Genomic DNA, 23401 nt, shown 5'->3' with positions numbered 1-23401 from the left:
GGCTGTGGGGGGTGCTGAGTGACACTGCACAGCTGGGTCCCTCTCAAGGCATGGCCCTCGCTGAAAAGAGCCACCATGCTTAGGGCCTTGCACCCTTCCTGGGAGGTGGCCTACATCAGATGATTGCTCCATGCAGGAGCAGGAATGTCTGGGCCTTTGATGCAATTCAGGCCCTCTTTGAGCTACCTTGGGATGGCTGAGCCCTTCAGTGTGGCTGCAGCATGATTTCTTTTCCTCCTCTGCCCAGTCCAATTCCTCAGCTCCCTGAAGGTATGATCCTGAGAGTGCTCTCCAATCCTCCTGCTCATGAAGCTCTGGCATGGTCTACTTCCCTGGGAACATGGCCTGTAATATATCCACAAGGTCAAAGGCCAATTCAACAAGAATCCATGACTTCTGACTCTCAACTCCTCTCCCATACCTGGCTGACCTCCCACCCTGTCACCTTAAGAGGGCTCTGTCATATCCATTGAGAAACTTGGGGCAAGTAGCCTTAGAGAGTAGGTGAGAGCATGGTGGGAGAGAAACACACACACACACACACACACACACACACACAGGGCCTGGCATGGTAACAGTTACATGCATGTGTCAAACAATTACAACTATTTGTCAGAAGTTAACAGACCAGGATTACATGCCAAGTGCTTTTATGGCTCCATCAGGGCAGGGAACTCAGCCTGGGCCAACACAGGGACAGCTTGAAATAACAAAGATACTACAGATGGGTCAGGGCTTCAGACCCAAGGTCCTTGACCAGGGAAGGCTGCCCTTGAGGTCCAAAGTTCTGCCCAACACAGAGCTAGGAGGACTCTCTGAGGACTCTGAAATAGCCTGATGAAGCGCTACCTTCAGGAAAACCAGGGTTTTACAACTGGAATTCATGCTGTGCCAGCTGACAGGATTTGTTTGCTAGGATCCTCCTTTACAAACGCGCCAACTGCTGCAGAAGCCCTGTTTGGTGGTGAACTATGTGGAACCTCACCTTACGGCCTTTTTACGGCCCTGTGGAGCCACTGTGATGGGATTTGTATGGATTCATTTGCTGCTTTTGTATGTTGTTGTGTAGTAGCCACAAGGCCAGAGGAAGCCAAGCCCTGAACTTTTGGCAGATTCACTGTTCCCTGGGGATCACCTTTGTTGCATGGATTTCGGAGGGATTGAGAGGGGACTTCTGACCTCAGGTGTCAGTCAGGAGATCAAAAGTTTTGGACGGTACCAAGCTTTTGTTTAAACACCATATCTTACAAGTAGTAAACACATTAATACAATGCCCAGCAGCAAGAAGACAAGTTGGTCACATAAGCACATTTTAGAAAAATATAGTCAGTGGGTCCTTTTTGAAGGTTCCAAATCCTGGATCATAAGATCAAGTGATGAAAAAGGCTGACTGGACACTAAAAAGCCCCTAAAATATTACACTGAGTAGGATGGAGTTGAGCATAAACATCAAAATATAACCAAACCCAAGGACACATCACAGGGAGACAGAACCTAACTAAAGTGCTCTACAATAGTACTGTTTATCTACCCTCACTGATCTTCAACCCACAGCACAAAAGCAATAGAAACATAAGAAAGTAAGGTATCAAGATACCCAAGAGCCAGGAAATTAGCTCAGTGGTGCCACCACCTGCCTCAAGGTGCCTGAAGGTGCCACCACCTGCCTCAAGCACAAGGTCCTGAGTTCGATCTCGGTACCAAACAACAACAACAACAACAACAACAACAAAAAAGATACTCACTCAAATCCTTAACTTCCCAAAAGTTGGTATCACAGATATTGAAGTTGAGGAAGCTATAGCCAAATAACCAAAAAATCCAAATGGTCAACATGTTTGAAGAGATGAAAGAATAAACATATAAGCAAATGCATAAGACATTTAACAAGCTCAAAGAGGATTTAATTAAATAAAGGATTTTACTAACAAAGTGTCTGATAATCTTAGAGAATAAACAAACAATAAACTGAGTTAAGCAAGACAATACAGGACATGAATAGCTACTTCAGAAAAGGATTCGAAAGTATGAAAAGAAAGCAAGCAGAGATAAATAATGTGAAAACTTTAATGGAATTGATGGGTAGCTGACTTAACCAATGTGAAGACAGGGTGTAAGAAATAGAAGACAAGGTGGATATTGTAGATCATAAACTCAAAGATATCCTAAAGGCAACAAGACACGGTGCAAACTGAATCTGGTAGCTACTAGATAACAAACAAAACAAAACAAAACCCAACCTCAGAATTATAGGAATAAAAGAAAAATTAGAAGACACCTCAAAACATATAAAAAATTTATTCACTAAAATAATAGCAGAATAATTTCCAAATCTAGGGAGACAATTTGATATTCAAGTAAAACAATCATTGGGCCAGGGATGTAGCTTAGCAGTACAGCACCCGCCTGGCAAGCATGAGGTACTGGTACTAAAAAAAAACACACAAAGAATCTATATGATAGATAGAAACTAGAAAAAAACTTCCCCACAATACATCATAATCAAAATTTCAGAAATTCAACGAAAGGAGAGAATACTAAAAGCTGTTACAAGAAAAACAGCAAGTAAACTATAAAGGCAAGCCCATCCGAAAAATTGTCACTTTCTTAGTACAAAGCTTAAAGGGTAGAAGAGCCTGGAGTAAAGTTTTTCAAGACCAAAAAGAAAACAACTGGGGCCAAGCATGGGGGTGCATGCTTGTAATCGACTGGTCAAGAGGCTGAGGCAAGGAGGATCTCCATGAGTTCAAGCCAAGCCTGGGCTACATAGTGAGTTCGAGGTCAGCCTGAATTACATAGTGAGATCCTGTCTCAAAAAAAAAAATGTCAACCCACACTTTTATATTCTGCAAAATTAGGCTTCAAAATTGACAGGAAGTAAAATCTTTCCACGACAAAGAAATCCTAAAGAAATATGTGACCACTAAACCAGCACTGCAGGAAATACTTAAAGCAATCCCAGACAGAGACAAGGAGGCCACCAGTACCAAAGAGCTCAAAGGAAAGTATACATTTAACTGGGAGAGTAGTTAAAGGGAAAAAATAAAGGAATCAACACTGGAAAAATAAGGCAATGAAAGGGTTCAATAAATATTTTACAATAATAACTCAATGTCAATGGTTTCAACTCCCCAATCAAATGATACAGACTAGCAGATTGATTAAAAAACCAAAATGTGACTATATACTGCCCACAGAAGAAATGCCTCCTCCAAAAGTACACAGACTGAAAGTGAAAGCATGAAAAACAACATTCCATTCAACTGGAGCCTGAAAACAAGCAGGAGTAGCTATCATATTTTCAGATAAAGTAGACTTCGATCCAAAATTTGCCAAAAGAGACAAAGATGGCCACTACATACTGATAAAGGGAGCAATTCAAAACAAAGAGATAACAATGGTAAATATCTATGCAATGAGAGTTGGCGCACCCAATTTTGTAAGCCAACAACTATTAGACTTAAAAGGACAGAAACATGCCAATAAATAGAGGGGGACTTCAATACCCCACTCTCAAAATTAAACAGGTCAATCAGACCAATAAATAAATAAATAAATGGGGGCCGGGGATTTAGCTCAGTGGTTCCGGCACCTGCCTCGCAAGCGCAAGGTCCCGAGTTCGATCCCTGTTACCGAAAATAAATAAATAAATAAATAAATAAATAAATAAACAAACAAAGAAATATCAGAGTTAAAGCTCACCATCGAAAAAATGGACTTAACAGATATCTACAGTGTTTCATCCAATGACAATAGAATATATATATTTTCTCAGCGGCACATTAAACTTTTTCCAAAATAGACCATATGTTAGGCAATAAAGCATTTAAGCATGAAGCTTAAATAAGTACAAAATAATTGAATCCCCTGCATCAGCTCATAGCAGAATGAAGTTAGAAATCAACAACCAAAGAAGCTAAAGAAAGTATGAAACACATGGAAATTAAGTAATACTTATTGAATAAACCAATGGGTCACAGAAGAAATCGGAGAAGAAATTTTTTTGAAAGTTCCTAGAATCAGGGGCTGGGGATTTAGCTCAGTGGCTTTGCCGCCTGCTGCACAAGCAGAAGGACCCGAGTTCGATCCCTGGTACCAAAACAAACAAAAATAGTTCCTAGAATCAAATGACAATGGAAGCACAACATACGGAAACCTATGGGACATCATGAAAACAGTTCTAAGATAGAAGTTTATAGCTGTAAATACACACACAAAAAAGAATAGAACGATCCTGGCCTGGGTATTTAGCTCAGTGGTTCTGCCGCCTGCCTCATAAGCACAAGGTCCCAAGTTCAATCCCCAGTACAAAAAAAAGAACTATGTCAGAAGAATAGAATGATCCAAAATAAATAACCTAGTGATGCATCTTGAAGTCCTACAAAGACAAGAACAATCCAAATATGAAACTAATAGAAGGAAGGAAATTATAAAGATCAGAGTACGAAGTAATGAAATTGAGACTACAAAACAATACAAAGGATCAATGAATTAAAGAATTGGTTTTTTGAAAGGATGGGAAGGGGACCTAGGGATAGGGCCATTGGGAGGGAGGGAGGGAAGTGGAAGGGGAAGTAAAAAGCATCAAGATGTGATAAGTTTACCTACCAATTCCCCTATGATATATGTATTCACTATGTATCACAAAAATCCATTAATAAAAATTGAGAAAAAAGAAACCCAAAATGCTGTGCTGTGCTCAGTGATGAAGAAGTGGGTCACTCTGCAAAGACTAAATAGTCCATTCAGACATAGGGGTCCAGTTAAAATATCCCCAGAATAAACATTTATTGCCCCCACCTATATAATTTCTCCCTAGGGAGGCCATGTTTATTTTCCATTTGCCTAATGACACTCAGCCTCCTCGGGCTGCTCCTCCTGCCTTGCCACTTGTGATAATCACACTTACCAGATAACTCATTATCATTTTAGAGCCTTACACTCTCCACTGCTATGGTAAACCTGGATGTAAAGGCATCTCTCACCATCAAGCATAACCTACAGAAAGAACTGCTGCTGAATTTTTTGTGGTGTTTGTGCCCCTCTCACCAGCATGTTCCTTGGCAAATGGTATATCCTTTGACTTTCTGTTTCATTTCTCCAGGCATGTTTGGAATATCTGGTCCAGTATGCCCCCTTCTGAATCTTTTTATTCCTCCTTCCACAATTGCTACAGCAATGCTGTCCTTTCAACCTCACTTAGTATGGATTATCACTTTTTTTTATACTTTTAGGAGTCATTTGTTATTGATTTTGCACCATCTCCTATGGTCCTTGTCAAGGTGTTAAGTTTTATATTCCAGGAGATGGCTCCCACATTGATAAACTCTCAATTACTCAACCTTACAGTCTAGCTCCCTTCATCAAGCACTCTCAGGACTGGGGATGTAGTTCAGTGGCACTGCACCTACCTGGCAAACACAAGGTCTTGAGTTCCCTCCCCGGTACAAAAAAAAAATCAAGCACTCTCAGAGTCCAATTCTGTATGAACTTCTCCAGTTCTTTACAATCCAAGGTAAATCTTGCAACTTCTTGGAGAATAATCACTCTCATCCCTTATTAGGCCTAGCATGTCCATGCTGTCCCTTAGCACTTGTTATATAGGCCTAGTGCCAGGAAGGAAGAGTAGTGCATGTGTTGTTTTGCGAGGGAGAAGTTTTGCATGTCTGCAAGCAAGGGAATAGGGTAAGTAAGACTATCAGCAGTGACACAGAACCAATTTTCCAGGCTCTGGAAAATCCTGGGATTCAAGATTTTGGCACCCCCAAACCATGTGTTAGGGTTCTGTTCTTTCCCAGGCAGCATCTTGATTTTACATAGCCAGTCTGTCTTCCCTAGGAGTTTAATCTTCTTTATATCTCAATAACCAGCAAACTCCATTGGTCTTATTCCTCATGACCAACTGGGCAGTGATTGATGTAACTCCCAAATAATTATCTTAGTGCCACCTTTCTTAGATAACTTCCAATTTCAAGTGGCACAGTTTTAATTTCCCATGAAACAAACTCCAAGACAGAGTTTAGTGTGTAGGATGCTTATTAAGATAATGTTCAGGGGATTGACATCTGTGGAAAGAAGCAGGTGTGGACAAAGAGGGAAGTTGAGCTACAATGTAGGTCCAACAACAGTCTCAGCAAACTTCACAGGAGGATCTAGAATTAGGGTAAACTTTTAGAATTGTCCCACGTTGAGCTGAGATGGTCAAGCCTTTACATTCTCTTTTGGTCAGTCATTGTGGGCTACCTCTGAAAATTTTGTGATTTTGAATGAGGCACACAGAACTTGAGAGAATCCCTGAAGGAGCTAATAGCAGAAGGTAGCTTGTCCACAGGTTCTCAGGAGCTTAATGAACACATCCTTTCTTGAAATGGAACATGGGAAGGCATATCAAAGTATCCACCACAGGCCCCAACTATTTACCCTAAAAAAGTGTCAAATGTAAATATTTAAACATTTATCCTTATCTCCTATAAGGAATTATACTACAGAGAAACCAAGTAGCCATGGTTGATGAGGGTAAGTTCTATACAGAAGGATCCAGCTAATAAAATAGGAGAAAGTATAGGATTAGACCAGTGGTGGCAAACCTATGGCATACGGGCCATATTTGTATCATTGAAAGCTCTAAAAAGTTCGCCATCACTGAATTAGATTATTAGTTTTTCAGGGCTAATAATTTTTAAACAATGAACATCAAACTGATGAAACCATAAAGTAAAAGACTGATGGGAGGATTCACAGTGGAAGCTTCAAGTTGCCCCTACCTGAACCTAGTGATGAACCTGAACATCTCCAAGCACTATACACTATATACCTCATGATGTGATGCAGTGGGAAATACAGAGCACCATCTGAGCATTACTGCTTAAAAATCTGGAATCTATTTAAGCCTGTGGAACCAACTTATGATTTATGGTTAAGTTATACTCATTTCTCTAATAAGAAGAGCAAGGTGGCCGGGGATTTAGCTCAGTGGTTCCGCCACCTACCTTGCAAGCCCAAGGACCTGAGTTTGATCCCCGGGTACCAAAAAAAAAAAAAAAAAAAAGAAAAGAAAAGCAAGGTAATTGACAATACACAGAAGCAAACAGAAAAAAATGGGAATGTAGGGCACTCAACAGTACAATTGGTTTGATTTCCTCAACAACGCAATAGCATGAAAAAAAGGAAGATTGTTTTCAATTAAATAGATTTAAGGCATATAACCAATATAATGTGTGCATCTTGTTTGAATCTGGATTTAAACAAACCAACTACAAAAAGATATTTTGAGACAACTGGGAAAATAGGAGTATGGGCTAGGTATTACAGGATACCAAAGAATTATAAATTTTGCCTGATGTGGAGATGGTGTACTGGTTACATTGGTTAGAAAATGTCTGTTTTCGGAAGACACTGAAGTATATAGGATAAAATGATATGATGTTGGAGATTTGCTTTAAAATGCTTTCAAAAATAAAAAAGAAGAAAAGGATATATAAAGTAGGTGTCTTAGTTCAGGCTACTGTAACAAAGTCTCATACACTAGGTGACTTAGACAGAAATTTATTTCTCACAGTTCTAGAGGCTAGAAATTTGAGATGAGGATGCCAGCATGCCTGAATTCTGGTTAGAGCTCTCTTCTGTAGATTGACTCACAGACTACAGACTTCTTGTGTCCTCCTGTGGAGGGAAGAGGGTGATAGAGGTTTCTGTGTTCCCTTTTCCTCATGAGCTACTTACCTTCCAAAGACTCCACTGTCTAATACCATCATGTTAGGGGGTTAGGACTTCAACATAGCAAATTTTGGAGGGACACAAATATTCAGACCATTGCATCTGGCATGGCAGTCTCAAGAATTTCTACATCGGAGTGATAAGTATATATAGACTCATTATATTATTTTTTACTCTTTCTTCTATTTTTGAAAATTAAAGAAAAAGATGACAAAAAAGACAAATACAAAGGACCCACTGGGGGGAAATGATGCTTAAAAGATAAAAACAGGCATTTATAGAAGAGGAGATGGATGCAAATATACAATAACCATTTGAAAAGATATTAAGCATTACTGATAGGGAAATGCAAACTAAAATAATGAGATACTATTTCCTATTCAAAGATTGGCAAAATTTAAAAGATTGGGACTATGCCCAAAGCCAAATAGCTGGCTGTTGCTGGCAAGGTAAATTACCTCCATCCTACAGTATTTATAAATATTAAACCACATACATATTTTAGATACAGTGATCTCACTTTTTGGAATTTATTCTGCAGAAATAAAAGTACCAGAAATTAATGATCTGTGCATGGGGTGTCTGAGGTAGCAGTTTTTGAACTGTCAAAAGAAAACATTGAAGATAATCTAAATTATCACAACATAATGGTCAAATAAATTATAGTTCAGTGGGGTGTGGTGGTGAATGCCTGTAGTCCCAGTGCTCAGGAGGCTGAGGCAGGAGGATTGCTGTGAGTTTGAGGCCAATCTGGGCTACATAATGAATTCAAGGCCAGCCTACACTACAAAGCGAGGCCCTTTCTCAAAAAACTTGAATGGATAAATAAATAAATAAATAAATAATGGTTCATTCTTGCCATGGAATGTTATCTTTTTTAAAAATTAAATTTTTCCATAATTAGGGTATATTTGTAGGTCAACATTTAGGAAATGCAGATAAAAAGGGGAAAAATTCATAATTCCAGACCTAGAAATATCATCTTGGTATATATTAAATGTTTTTCATTGTGTGAGTATATAGTTGGCTTTTTGTGTCAGTGGTTTCTGCATCCAGAATTAATCAACTGCAGTTGAAAATATTCAGAAAAAAATTTTGTCTGTACTGAGCAAGTACAAGTTTCTTTTGTCATTGTTCCCTAAACAATATAACAATAATTTACATAGCATTTATATGTATCAGGTATTATAAGTAATCTAGAGAGTTTGGTATTTGCAGGCATCCTCAAACCAATCCCCCATAGATACAAAAAGATGACTGTTTATGTATGTATACATATGTGTATATGCATGTGTATATTCAATCCTTGATTTTACAATAAAGAGGTATTAAATGTTACACAATATGTTATAACCTCTTGTTTCCTTAATTCCTTTGTGAATTTTTTTACATCAATAAATATCTATCTAGGGATTAACATCTGGAATATATAAGAAACTTAGCAATAAATAAATAAACAAATAACCTGATTTTAAAACGACCAAAAGACTTGAATAGATACTTTTTAAAAAATGCATACAAAAGGCCAACAGGTGTATGAAAAATAACCAACATCACTAATCATCAGGGAAATGCAAGCCAGAATCATGAGGAGATACCACTTCACTCCAGTTAGAAAACAAAAGTTCTGGTAAAGATGTGAAGAAATGGAAACCTTTACACACTGTTGGTGAGAAGGTAAGTTAATACAGCCATTATAGAAAACAGAAAGGAGGTTAATCAAAAATTTAAAATAGAATTAGCATATGATCCAGTAATCCCAGGACTGGAGATATAGATATATATCTTTATCTCCAAAGGCAATGAAATCAGTAAGTTGAGGAAACATCTGCACTCTCATGTCTATTGCAGCACTGTTCCAAAACTTGGAAATCTACTGAAATGCCCAACAGAATTAGAATACTAGACTGGGAGTGGCAGAAGCATTTCCCCAGCTTACCCAAGGCCCTGGATTGACCCCCCAGCAATGAAGACAAAAAAAGGAATACTATTTAGTAGAGTATTCAGTCATTAAAAATTAATGAAATCGTCATTGGAGTTAGGGATGAACTTGGAGGATAGTGTGTTAAGTGAAATAAGCCACACATAGAAAAACAAACATCACATGATCTCAGTCATATATGGACTGTAAAAACAGTTGATCTCATAAAAGTAGAGTAGAATAGTGGTTACCTGGAGAGACTGGAAATTGGGAGAGCCAAGGATGGGGAGTGGGTGGTCAATGGGTACAAAGTTAGATAGGAAGAATAAGTTCTGGTGCTCTACTGCATAGCAGAGTGATTATGGTTAACAATAAAGGTATTGCATATTTCAAAATAGCTAAAAGAGAGAATGTTTTCTCTACAAAGAAGTTATAAATGCATGAGATGATGGATATGCTAACTACCCTCATGATCAACATACACTATATTTGTGTTGAAATATCAAATTGTACTTCATATATACACAATTATAAAATATACAATATTTAATATGCTTAACATACAATATAATTATAAAATATACAATAAAATAAAGATTGCTTTACAAACATGGCCTTTAAGAATTGCATACTAGGGCTGGGGATTTAGCTCAGTGGTTCCACCGCCTGCCTCGCAAGCACAAGGTCCCAAGTTTGATCCCTGGTATCAAAAAAAAAAATTGCATACTATTTCTTTTCATGGTTGCTCTATAACTTAATCAATCTACTATTTGGCAGTAGAGTATTTAAGTAAATCCAGTTTCCCCCTTTATGAACAGATTTCCTGCAGGCTTACAAGGCTTTGTAGTTTGCTTATTGCATTCTAGAAAGTTCTGGATACTTCCAGAGACATTTGAGGCAGTCAGAATGCTTATCTTCAAGGGAGCCTGCTATCTTCCCAGATAGCAAAACTGCAATCTTTTTTTAAAAAAACTGCAGTCTTTATAATTTGAAAGACCTGTTTTATCCTGCCCATTTCTCATGCAGCCTAAGTGGGACTTGGTTCCAGAAATCCCATGCAACCTGTCCCTCCTCCAGCCTCGTTCCCGCCCCACCCCCTCACGCACTTTCCCGCTCCGCCTGCTGGCCTATGGCAAACGCCAAGAATTAATTAGGGGCGGGGATCTAGGAGAGGCTGTCAGGAGGTCGCCATATTTCTGTACGGCCCTGAGGCAAGCCTGGCAGTCTTTGAGTCTGGAGAGGTGTTGATAGGGCGGGGCCGCCGCTCCGCTCAGCTGGTCTCACCCCTCCCGCGGGGGACAGGTGGCTGGAGTGCGCCCCGCCTCCGCCAGCTGCTGGGGAAACGAGGGAGGGCCAGTCCGGGACGGCCGCCTCCAGCTGCGAGAGGGAGAGGGAGTGAGAGAGGGCCGGTCCGAGACTGCCGGGCGAGGAGTCCGGCAGCAGCAAACGAGTACCGTGGCCGCCAAAATAATGCTCTTGTACCGAGGGGCCCCCGGGGGCCCTAGCGCGTCTGGCGGCGGGCTGACTCGGGCGGGCGGTGGCCCGCAGGCCTTTGGAATCCGCCTGAGCACGGTAGGTCTGGGGCCCGAGGGGGCAGACGTGCGCGCGGGCCCCGGGGGTGTGGGGCGCCCGGGAAGGATCTGGCAGTCTGAGGCCTCATGCGGGACGGGACCTTCTCTCGCCCCCAGATGAGCCCCCGCTACCTACAGAGCAACTCCAGCAGCCACACGCGACCCTTCAGTGCCATCGCGGAGCTGCTAGGTGAGTGGCGAGGGCGGGCCCGGCCGTGATCGCCCAAGGCCGTGGTGCCAGCGTGGTGCTGAAGTCTAGACTCTAGAGGAATGCGAGGAGCCGCGTGGGGAGGGTCAGGCGAAGGTGGGGGCCTCGGGACTGGCCCCAGCTCCGCCAGCGGAGGAGGAATGTATCTCTCGCCAGGAACGAGGTTCGGCTAATAAAGCATAGGAAACAAGGTGTATCAGAAGAGTTAGAACTCCGTGCGTTTTTTCTCCCTGGCACGTGATGGTCCTCTCTCTGGCTCGTGATGTTCCGGGCACTTTAGGATAGGTTAGTTAATAATCAAAAAGAGATGCACAAAATATCGGACCCCGAAGCAGCTGGGATCCAATAGGGGCTGGCGACCAACGGAAAACTCCTAGCTACCAAGAGGGTCTTGTATAGGACCAAGTAGGGTCATTAAAAGGTCTGAAAAAGAGAGTTCTTTAACTTTTGAGACAAGAACATCTGGGAATGATGGGACATCTTTTAAGAGATGACACGAGTGCATTTGGCTCCCTGAGACTGCGGAGGACTGAGTCTGTAGTCCACGAGCGCCCTCACACCGCTGGAATGAATACTGAGGACATAGAAACCTCTCCCTCTGCTGGTGTTTGCTTTTAAAGCGTTTTCAGTTGATTCCTTGAAGCCAAGTACACCAGTTTTTGAAGGAGTGTGCTAAATACTGTGTGGAAAGTAGAAAAACAATCCTGCACTAAATGCAACAGCATACAGAGCTCATTATAAGTGCTTCAAAAATTGAAAGAAAGGAGAAAGATTTATGGAACTAGGTAGCACAGAAAATCTTGGAAAAGTTTCAAAACTCCCTGAATAAGCCCCAGGCCCTGCTTAAGCCATAGCTATGGCTGTGCCATTAGAGTTGTTATAGTCTAGAAGCTGGAGGGCAGCAGGAGAGTCAGGAGAATTACTTGGAAGGTGATGGAAAATTTTGATGATTAGTTTGACTATAACATCAAATGATTTACATTTATGACTCAATTAGAAGATGCAGAAGAGAAAGTGGCATTGGTATGTTTTGAATTGTTTTAGGTTTTGTACCATGCTTCCACTGAACATCTGAAGAGGGGCATAAGATCTATGTATATATAACTTACAAAAAAGACAAAAAGGGAGAATTAACAATGAACATAGTGGGAGATGGGAGACAGAAACGTGTTGTGAGAAATATCTTGTTCTTTCACAGTTGCACCTTGTACTATGCATACTATATAGGTGATTCAATGAGTTTTCAATTTGTAATTTTAAGTACATATGATTGTCTTAACCATTTAACTTTAAAGAACCTGGGTTTGGCCTAAGATGACCAACATGAGTGTCAATATGTGTGTATATTATATGCATATATACAAACACAAATTTTAAAAGCATATCACGTATATTTGTGATAATATAAAAAAAGAAATTAATGTGTTAACTGGTAACTCAAAGTTTTCATTTTGAGTTTTCCTTCAACAGTTTTCTGTACTTAAGCATTACTTTTCTAGTGAACATTCATTCAGTAAATATTTATTGAGCATCTGCAGTGCACAAAGCTACTGTGGGAGGTACAAAAATGAATACAACACAGATTCATGCTTCTAGTAGGGGAGATAAAACATGTGCAGAAAGTTCATGCTTTGTATAACATAAAATAGAAAATTATATATCAGCAAAGATATATACAAGTGCTATGGAAATTTAGAGGAAAGAGGAGTGACTTCCAATTTATCAGGAAGTGGAGATTGAAGAAAAGCTTTGTGGAGAAGGTAACATTTGAGCTGAAATTTGAAGGATATATGGATGTAGTGGGGGAAGGACATTCCAGGCAAAAGGAACAACTGGATAAATGAAAACATGAAGAATACTGATCATCGAATATAATTAGAGCATAGAGTTCACAGGTAGCAAAAATTATAGGTCCTTAGAGAGTTTACAAAGAGCTTTCACAATTATCTTTTTAACTTTACTCTTTGAAATAAACAGTATTATTTTTTTTTCATCCTGCAGATGAAGAAACAGAGGTTCAGAGAATTAATTTCCAAGGTTGCATGTCTACTAAGTGACAGATCCAGGACTCAAACACAGGTCTTTTTACTCCAAGTACCAAGTAGGAAATGAGGTTAGAAAGGTGAGCTGGGACTAGGATATGACTGAAAGGTTCTGGAATTTGACGTGTCACTCTGATGTTTTCTGACCAGAAAAATGTCATGATCAGAACTGTGCTTTAGGGAAGTCAGTCTTGCAGCAATGTGTAAGACATATGAGAGAAAAGAGAGAGACATGGATTTGCAAGACTAGTTAGGAGGCTATTGCAATAACCTTGAGAGGGAATAAACTGTGAACTAAGAGAATGATAATGGGAATTAGAAAAACAATATGTAAGAGAGTCTAAGGATATATAGGGCAGGAAGAGGAAGAAGTTAAAAACGATTTTTTACAGTGCTAGAGATTGAACCTAGAGCTTTATGTATACTGGCGAGCACTTTACCACTGAGCTACACCCCTTAACCCTCTAAAAATGACTTTTGAATTTCAAACTTATAGTCATTTGAATGTGGACACTGTGTGTGTGTGTAAAACAGAAAAAGAATAGGCTTGTGTCAGAAGGTGATGACCTTACTTTCAGGCAAGAATACTTTTAGCTACTTGCAGGATGTCTGTAAGGCAATAACTTGGCGCCTTGCCGGTATCCACTGGAAAGGATGGGAGGCTTGTGAAGCACTATGTCAAAGCCATTTTAAGCTCTCCTGGCAGGCTGTCATTCAGTTTTTCATTGCCTCCAGGTTCTGAAGTATGAGGCTTTGATTACAATGCTTTTTCAGAAGACAAGGGATTATTGGACCAGGTTGGAGTGTAAGATAGATTCCCCAAAGTAGTGGGTGATGTGAAGGTAGAGATAGGGACCTCCCAGTGAGGGACAGCTCAAGTCAGGTTAGGAGAGAGAAGACTCCTTGGGAATTGGTAGCAAATGGGATTGTATAGCTAGGTTAGTGGATAAAGACCCTCAGGCTATGATAGTGCAGCTCTTGCCTAAGTAGTCGCTGAGGTGAGGGAAGTAAGGGTTCTCTCATCATCCTACCTGTTCATAGGCTAGGTGGGCTGGGCTAGGGGAGAAGTTGAACTCCCTGGTATCAGATAGTGTATGCTACATGTTCGCCAATTTTTAGAAGGTTAAGAAGTAGAATGAAACCAGCTATCAGATTGGTGGCTTATTATTATAAGTTCATCTGTTGAAGCCGACCTTGTTATTATTGTAATTTCATTTGTTGAGGCCAAGTGAAAGGCAACATAGAACAGAGATAAGTGGGAAGCTGTGCCTGCCCACTGATTTCACTTTCCCTGCTGCTCCAGCTGACCATGACCTTTTATGTGTCCCCTCCCCCATTTACTCTGAGCTTCCAGCCAAGGAGATACAATATCTAGCTGCTCCTGGCAGCTACTATTAAACTCTTGAAGTGCCTTTGTTAAAACTTGTTATATTCCTTTAAGACAACATCAAGTAAAGCTTGGGTAACACTTGACGTAGAGAAGAAAAGAGTTAAGGTGATTTTCCTAGAGACCTGTGAGCTGATTGATTCAAGGAACTGTTGTCTGTATGTGTAATTGGAATTGACAGTGTTATATGTTTGAATTGGGAATGTTCATAAGTGTTAGAAAAAAATTTCAATTCCCAAAGTTTTCCATATATAAATGATGTCCAATTGGTTGACAAGTTTATCAGTTTCAATGTCTTTGGCTGTCTACTAGCAAGAGTGACTGATAAGGGCTTGCTTGCCAAGTAAAATTTCTTGAATTACATAGGCAGCTATACGGTGCTGAATCCTTTCATCAGATAAAGAAAGAAAAAGCTGCCTCTTTCAAAGTAAAGAACTATATTTCTGATAAAGTCATTACTGCATGCCAACTTATAACTCATGCCCAAAGACAACCCATTTACCTTAACACGTTATATAGGCCTAAGCCCCATCTGGCCCTTAAAGATTATCAGGCTTCTTAACCCACTTTACTGGTAATACCTTACAGCTGTTCAGATTTTTTCAGGTTATAATCAGTGACAGTTTTGTTAATGATTGTAGCAATACCATTGTAGCTTTTGAAATTAATCTGTGTCTTGTTTTATTTAGTAGACATTCCACGCATCCAAGTAAGTATCAACTCTTAATTGCATTGTCAAAATTTGCATTTTGAATGTGTTAATACTCTGCTTGGTTATAAGGGATGTTCCCAGCAGAAAAATGACATGGTTTGATTAGGGGTAATTGGATAAGTATACAAGCAAGACCCTACCTGGCTCTCTTGGCCCAGGTATGTGGTAGCAGTAAACTAGTATAGGGTGCCAGACCAAGGGAATAGAGTAGAAGGGAAGGTTGCTATCTTGCTTAAAAATCTAATAGGGACAGGAGTGATTAAGGACCCTGTTGATATTAGTCTTTTTTGTGCTGCTATTGCAAAATACCTGATGTTGAGTACTTTATAAGTAAAGAAGTTTATTTAGCTCACGATTCTGGTGGCTGGAGGGTCCAAACAGCATGATACAAGTGTCCTGTCAAGGGGCCCCTAGCTGCATCACAACATGACAGAGAAGCCAAAAGGGAATAGGGCTACATGCAGACAGGGCCAATCATACAGTGTAGCCTCTCTTTATAGCAACTCACTGTAGCCAGAACTATTCCTGTCCTATCATTCCTGAGAGCATTAAAATCCCAAGGGCAGCATCCCCAATAACCTAATTACCTTGCACTAGGCCCCACCTCTTAAAGCTTCCACCACGTCAATACTACCACACTAGAGACCAAGTTTCCAACACCTGAACTTTGGGGGATAAACCACATCCAAACAACAGCATTATCCAACAGCTTGTTCAGATTGCCCTTCTACTCAGGCCAGTGAACCCTAATCAGACTTTTGAGCCACACATGTCAGAGTTAAACTAGTACCTGTGGCCGAAAGATGTAGCTACTAGATAGTGGCATCCCTGGGGCTGGGGATATGGTGCATATGTTAGAATATGGCTAAGGTTGATATCTTTGTAGCCTTAAATAGTTAACCCATTGTGAAGATGTAACTCAGGAGGAATTGTGATCTATTTTTTATTTTCTTTACTCAATGTTCTCCATTTCATAAATGGTAAACAACCTCAGCTTTAAGATTGTTACAGAGACAGTAGAATTGCTTTTTCTCTCTAAGCATGCTTGTTACCATGACTGGGAGTTAGACAGGCAATTAAGTGTTTTAACTCCTGATACTTTCAGTGGTCCTTATGCTATAAAAAGAGATGGTGATAATGTCTGCATTCTTTAAACAGAGGAGGTGATATAAAAAATTGAAAATAAAATCATCCTGAATCAACTGTAAAGTGTATAATGTGCATCTATTTTTTACTAACATTGCTGATTCAACCTTTCTTTGTAGCCACCCTTTATGTGTTCATGAGTAGTAAAGTAGCTAAAAGACAAGAATAAAGCAAAATCAGAGCAAAATGATTTATAAATAGGAGTACTCTTCCCACAGACCCTAAAGTTTAAAGGAATAAAGGCAGATTCCAAATCAGTCATATGAAATCTAGAAATCAGCTACATAATTCTGTCATATCTATTGTTCTCTCTCAGTAAATGCAATACCATTAATGCCCCCCACTTAACTTCTGGGACATCCATGTGAGGGGAATAAAGGACAATTTTCCATGTCATGTGGGCACTGAACTAGAGATTTTGATAGAATATTGGAAGGGGGATCTAATACCACAGATTTCTACCTTTTACAGATAATGCTGTAGATCCAGATGTATCAGCCAGGACGGTCTTCATAGATGTTGAGGAGGTCAAGAATAAATCTTGTTTGACCTTTACTGATGATGGATGTGGGATGACACCTCACAAACTTCACCGAATGCTCAGGTAAAAATGTCTTCATTCTCTTTCTCTTATCTTGAGCTCCTAAATTCTATTTAAAGCTTAATTATTTTCTTTAATATTTTACTTTCCTTTTATTTTCTCAACAAATATTTATTAAGCATATCTTAGTGCCAGGGTACTGATGATGAAACAGACATTGTTCCTGCCCTCACAGAACTTACAGTCTAGCTGGAAATTCAAACAATTAGACAATCAAGTGATCATAATAAAACATAATAAGTATGATAGGAAAGCATAGAATACATGGGATGAGTCAACAGGGGACCTAATCTGATGCTAGAGTTTAATAAAAGCCTCCAAGATGAAATGGTATTTATGCTGAGATCTAAGAGTGAGCAGAATTTAAGTAGATAGAAAGCAGCAGGGAGCAAAGAATGAGAGTTCAGGCAAGAAGAACAGCAAGTATAAAGACCTAGGGACTTTCACCAATCTGAAACCTCCAATGCTTAATTAACCAAAACTCACTCTTAAATCAGAAGTATTGGAGTTGGGATGATTGGTGGATCAGAACCATGAAGGTGCCCAAGTATAATCAAACCTCATAAAAGATAAATACAAGACATTTACACATATAATATTTGAAAATTTTACAGTGGAATTGCAAAGTTAGGAAATTCTTCTGTTAAAGCTGGTGACAAATTTCTATTGCCACTCTCAATCCACTTAATTACTTTAAAAGGTTTGTAGTTGAGAATGTAAATTTGTACTGTATTATCTTCACATATCATTCAGTGCAAAATGAGTGTTTCCTCAACTCCTTCCTTCTCTCTTCCTTTTTAGAAGATGAAGTTGATTACTGTCCATGTGGCTTCCCGCACTAGAGTGTGTGAAGCACAAATAACAATGGAGGGGTGTTGAGGAGGAGGGAAAGGGCTCAGAAACCTAGAAATGGAAAACAAATTCGCTTGGTCATAGTGCTCTTTGAAGGAATTCTAAATCAATAACACTGTAGGGAAATTCCTTTGATCCATCAAAGAAACAAAATGAAATTTGCTCAAAATAAGTGGTTATATTTTACTGCTCAGCAGTATGTATACTTGTGTCTCAAACTTTTCCTAATTAGAAGAATGTTTGAGGAAAGCCTCTAGAATTGAGACAAAAATGTAACTAGTATGTTGGTGAAAGTAGAGAGTTGGTCCTATCTTTTAACTTATAGAATCAATTTTATCTCCTAAATATAAAAAAAAATTAAGACATGTTATGTATATGTACCAGTTCCCAATGATGAACATAATCATTATGTACTGTAAACATGTACCAAAATTTTTTTTAAAAGATAATTTTAGTTCAGTATGTACTAAAAGCAATTATCAATTTTCCCCTAAAATCAATTATCTTCTTAATTACTCCTTTCCACTACGCCTTATCCCAGTGACATGGGTGTCAAACAGTAGGCTCAGCAAATCTAATCACCTTCTATTTGTCTGTGGAACTATATATGTGAAAATTGGTATGGTTATAAGGTTGGAATAAAGAAGAGGATGGTTTTTAAATAATTACAACAATTTTTGTTCCATATTCACACACGTATCCATTCAATGAATTCTTACTGAGTGTTATGTGCAAAATACTGGAAAATAAATTTGAGAACCAAATAGAAATCCTTGCTCTCAAAGCGCTGACAGTTTAGTGAGAAAGAAAAGTTCACTAGTAATACAACTACATAGGCTGTTCTACCCAGGGGGAAGTCTATAAAGAAGAGTAGAGTTTCTTTTGAGAATATAGAACAGAGGAATCTAATCTAGCCTAGGGAATCAAAAAAGGATACTGTGAAACATTTAAAGTGAAATATGAAGGATAATTTAGTCATGCTAACTTCTTACCAAGAACTCCACTTACCTCAACTTCTTTTAAAATAATTGAGCCGGACATGGTAGCCCACACCTGTAATCCCAGCACTCAGGAGGCTGAGGCAGGAGGATTGCCACGAGTTCAAATAACCATATATATTTGTTTCATATGGTAGATAAGACTCCTATGTATCAAGACTTCTGAGTTTTAGATGTGACACTGTATCTAAAATAGAGGTATGGAGTAGCACACGACAATTCTCAGGATGATTTCTACAGTTAGTTTAAAATTAAAGTTTGGAGCTGAGCATGGTGGCACACACCTATTATCTCATCACTTGGGAGGCTGAGGCAGGAGGATTGCCAAGAGTCTGATGCCAACTTGGACTACATAGTGAAACCCTGTCTCAAAAAAAAAAAGAAAATTTAAGTTTGGGGAAAGGGGATTTAGAGGCAGAGGAAGGGAGGTGGATGGAAAGGGAAAGAGGATTTAAAAAGAATCAAGCTGTGTCATGTACATGTACCTGTTTCCTGAGATGGATATAAACTTCATGTACTACAAACATGTACTAATAAAATAAAAACTTAGGGCCAGGGATTTAGCTCAGTGGTTCCACCACCTGCCTGTCAAGCATAAGGTCCCGAGTTCGATCCCCAGTACCAAAAAATAAAATAAAATAAAAATTTAAATTTAAAAGGTTTGAATAGTATAATGAACACAGTTTGCATACAGTATATAATTTAATCCACATAACAACACCCCCCCTTTCCTAGCTAATTCTTCCACATAAGTAAGATGAGAATGTCTGAATCTTACCAATTTATAAGTCTATTCCTGGAATACTAGGGCTCACAGACAGTACTAACTCAGTGCTCTTTAGGGATTTTTGAAGGACTACTTCCCTAGAAATTACCTTTCCCTGTCATTACATTTATTTGTAGGAGAAATTACCTAGTTTAAAGGACAAAATTGTATTATTTCATAATACTTTGAGATAGAAAATTGAAAAGTGGTTCCCTTTCTTAAAAAACCACAGCCTGTAGGAAATGGAAAACAGGTGCATCAGTCGTCTTTGCTTGGAAGAGAAAAGCCAAGACTAAGCTGCACAGTTTGGCATACAGAGTCTATTTTATTGATGTTGCATAAGTGTCTAATCTCTCTTATGAAATCCTTCCTTAGACTATAAGCTGTGAGGACAAGAGTCATGTCTCTTTTAGTAACAATTGTATTTCTAGTGCTTACCACAATGCATAGCACATGGTAAGTGCTCAATAAATACTAATTGAATACATGATAGTGTGCATCATTTTAAAATTAGTCTGGAAAGAAAGAATCCTTAAAAATAGTTGTATTTGATGTGAAGAAAGATTTAAAGGAAAGATCATAATTTTCTAGATTTTGTATCTTTGAATTTTTTAGTTTCTATTATTTTGGTGTGTGTTTGGATGGAAAATAAAAGGAAGGAAAAGGTTCTGACTCCCAGATTAAGCTGATTATAAGAGGCTACAGAGTTTGCTGAGGTGACTCAGTGAAAGGCCCTTAATAGAACAAGAGAGATTTTATACTGCAGCTGTTTGCAGACATTCAGAGACAGAACTACCTATTTTTATCTTTTGGTCATATTCCAGTGAACTCTCCCAGCAGATGGAGCAAAGGGTAAGGATTGAAAGGTTCGTCATTTGGGTAGAGAGTTAAAATTATCAAGATACTTACACGATCACGCCTAGGGCCGTGGCACACACCTCTGATCCCAGCACTTGGGAGGCTGAGGCAAGAGGATCACTGTGAGTTCAAGGCCCGCCTGAACTACATAGCGAGACCCTGTCTCCTCCCCCCACCAAAAAAATACATGATCTCTGTCTTTCCAATTTCTAGGCATAACCAGGTTAGGAGATCCCCAGTCTAGTACCTTTGGTTAGTGCCACTATTGGATACTTTTGTTACTCTCTCTAGGTAACTACCCTGTGAACCTTATTCTCACTTCTAGGAATTAGGGCCATTTTATCTAGACAAGAAGGCAGCTAGCTACACAAGGCCTTTTCTAGCTGTCTTTGTTAATCCAGTGAAAATGTGGTCCTTCTTTACATTTTTGAAAGTGTGACTCTAAGGAAGTGGAACTGTTTACACATAAACCGCATAGGAAAATCAATGCCATTACCCCAGTGATAATTTCCTATGTTTTTAAACTTAATATTTTTTCCTGGAATACCATAAGAAATAAAAAAGGAGGAACTTGTACAAATGTTCTTCATGTGTAAACTAAACATTTGGCCTGTAACGTAGCTTAGGATGCTTTTTAACCTTCCTGATTTCCTTCTTCAGATTTCTCTTTTCTTTTATAATTACAGCTTTGGCTTTACAGATAAAGTAATAAAGAAGAGCCAGTGTCCCATCGGGGTCTTTGGTAATGGTTTCAAGTCAGGCTCCATGCGGCTAGGAAAGGATGCTCTTGTCTTCACCAAGAATGGGGGTACTCTCACTGTTGGACTCCTATCACAGACTTATCTGGAATGTGTCCAGGCCCAGGCAGTTATTGTACCAATTGTTCCATTCAACCAGCAAAACAATATCCTTTCTGGAAATGGAGAATGTTGGTTAAAAATCAGTCTAATCTGACTATTTTGACAAAAACTTCTTTTTTCAGGTCAAATCTAGTGCTTTTGATATCATGTATTTCAAATAAGTTTTCATATATAAAGAGGTACTCAAATGTCTTAAGTTTAACTGGAATTTTCTGTATTAAATATTTTTAAAGTAAGTGGACCATTGATAGAAGCTTAGAGATGCTTTTGCTATATTGAAATTTTCATTGTTATACAGTTTGATTTATGTGTGGTATCTTTCCAACTATCCCATGGTAGTTTCCAGGGCCTTCTCTTTTCTTGCCCCTAAGGCTAGCTACATTTGTGTTTATGTTCCTAAAAAATACTATTTGTAGTTTATCTGATAGCAGAATAGCTCATTTTCCTATACCTAGACAAGCTATTATTTCTGTTAGATATCAGATTGTTTTGATGGGAGCAGCATAGCAGTTAGGATTTGAACTTATTGCTTCCAAATAGTTTAAAAATTTAGCACTTGATCTTTTCTCATAAATATAGCACTATCTTTATTTACACTGCATCTTTGAGGCTGTGTTTTGCAGGTGTAACTGATTTTGATATTTGCCTCTACAACCTCCATTTTTTCCTTTTCCCCTTTTCCTTTCTTCTGTAGCAGTAATGCCCATATTTAATGTCTATATATTTTTTGTGTCTAAACATGCAACCCAAAAGGTGCTTTTCCTTCCTGGTAGCATCTTACAATAATAATTTTTCTTTGACTGCATTTGGTTTTACAAAAAATGATTATTACTGAGGATTCCTTGCCCAGTCTAGAAGCCATCTTGAACTATTCAATTTTCAACAGTGAAAACGACCTGCTATCCCAGTTTGATGCCATCCCAGGCAAAAAAGGCACTCGTGTTCTCATTTGGAACATCCGAAGGTATAGTATTCCAAGAGTGGTAGATTCTGATAAGCAAAGGTATTATGAGGAAGCACATTTTAAGAAATCTTTATAGAAGAGAGTAGATAAATTTTGTTACATATTTCTATCTCATAGCTTAACTTTCTCTTAGTAATGTTTGAGATAGGGGTTCTTGTTGATAAATGCTATGCATTTAAGGTGAAAACATCCATACCCTGGGGCTATTGCCACAGATAAGATAATGCAATGTTGGGTCAGGGATTTAGCTCAGTGGTTCAGCCAGCTGCCTTTCAAGCACAAGGTCCCTAATTCCATCCCTGGTACCAAAAAGAAAAAAAAAGATAATGCAATGTTATCCTAACATCCCCAGAATCCATTATAGATATACCTATTTCATATTGTGAACTTTGTTTTGACATTGGTAAATGATAGCTATTTTATATGTTTAACAATAATGATGTATGAGAAAGAGATATTAGAGTAGCAAAACATGATCTTTATAAAAAGGACCTCTGTGTAGTGCTTTTAGAGTGGCTAGAGTAAAAGTGCCAAAATCCTTGAAGCAGAACAATTTTGTCTATAATGAGGCTATCTTAAGATTGTTTCTTTAGAGCTAATAAAACAATCAAGAAATACTCTCTGATGTATTATTTGTTTAATTTTGTCATGCCAAATGGAATAAAACCTAAACACTAAAAACCTCAAAGCCTTTCATATAAAATAGAGGTGTTACTGGTATGTTTAATAGAACAGAATATTAGGTATATTCATTTTTCCTTTTCCACTTAAGCCAAGCATTTTGTCTTGTTTCTTAGCT

The 23401-nt window shown here is 38.8% G+C and overlaps 1 protein-coding gene across 6 annotated transcripts in view; it reads left to right on the top strand.

Annotated features, from left to right (window-relative positions):
- Window positions 1-10810: 10810 nt before the first annotated feature.
- The window catches only part of Morc4 (MORC family CW-type zinc finger 4), a 102690-nt gene continuing 90099 nt past the window's right edge, over window positions 10811-23401 (top strand). For 2 of the 6 annotated variants that reach the window (XM_087196717.1, XM_021241574.2), the window contains exon 1: window positions 21766-22602. In XM_087196717.1, the coding sequence (XP_087052843.1) occupies window positions 22460-22602 (143 nt within the window). In that variant the 5' untranslated portion in view covers window positions 21766-22459. Of the gene's footprint in view, window positions 11210-11325; window positions 11399-17174; window positions 17308-21464; window positions 21683-21765; window positions 22603-23401 lie in introns of those variants that run through there. The other 4 variants (XM_021241570.1, XM_087196718.1, XM_087196719.1 and 1 more) reach the window with 4 other exon arrangements.

Source organism: Heterocephalus glaber, unplaced genomic scaffold, assembly GCF_053883595.1.
Source record: "Heterocephalus glaber isolate CG9 unplaced genomic scaffold, H.glaber_assembly_v1.0 deba00001613, whole genome shotgun sequence".
Lineage (NCBI taxonomy): Eukaryota > Metazoa > Chordata > Mammalia > Rodentia > Bathyergidae > Heterocephalus > Heterocephalus glaber.
This window is presented reverse-complemented; position numbering and strand designations above follow the sequence as displayed.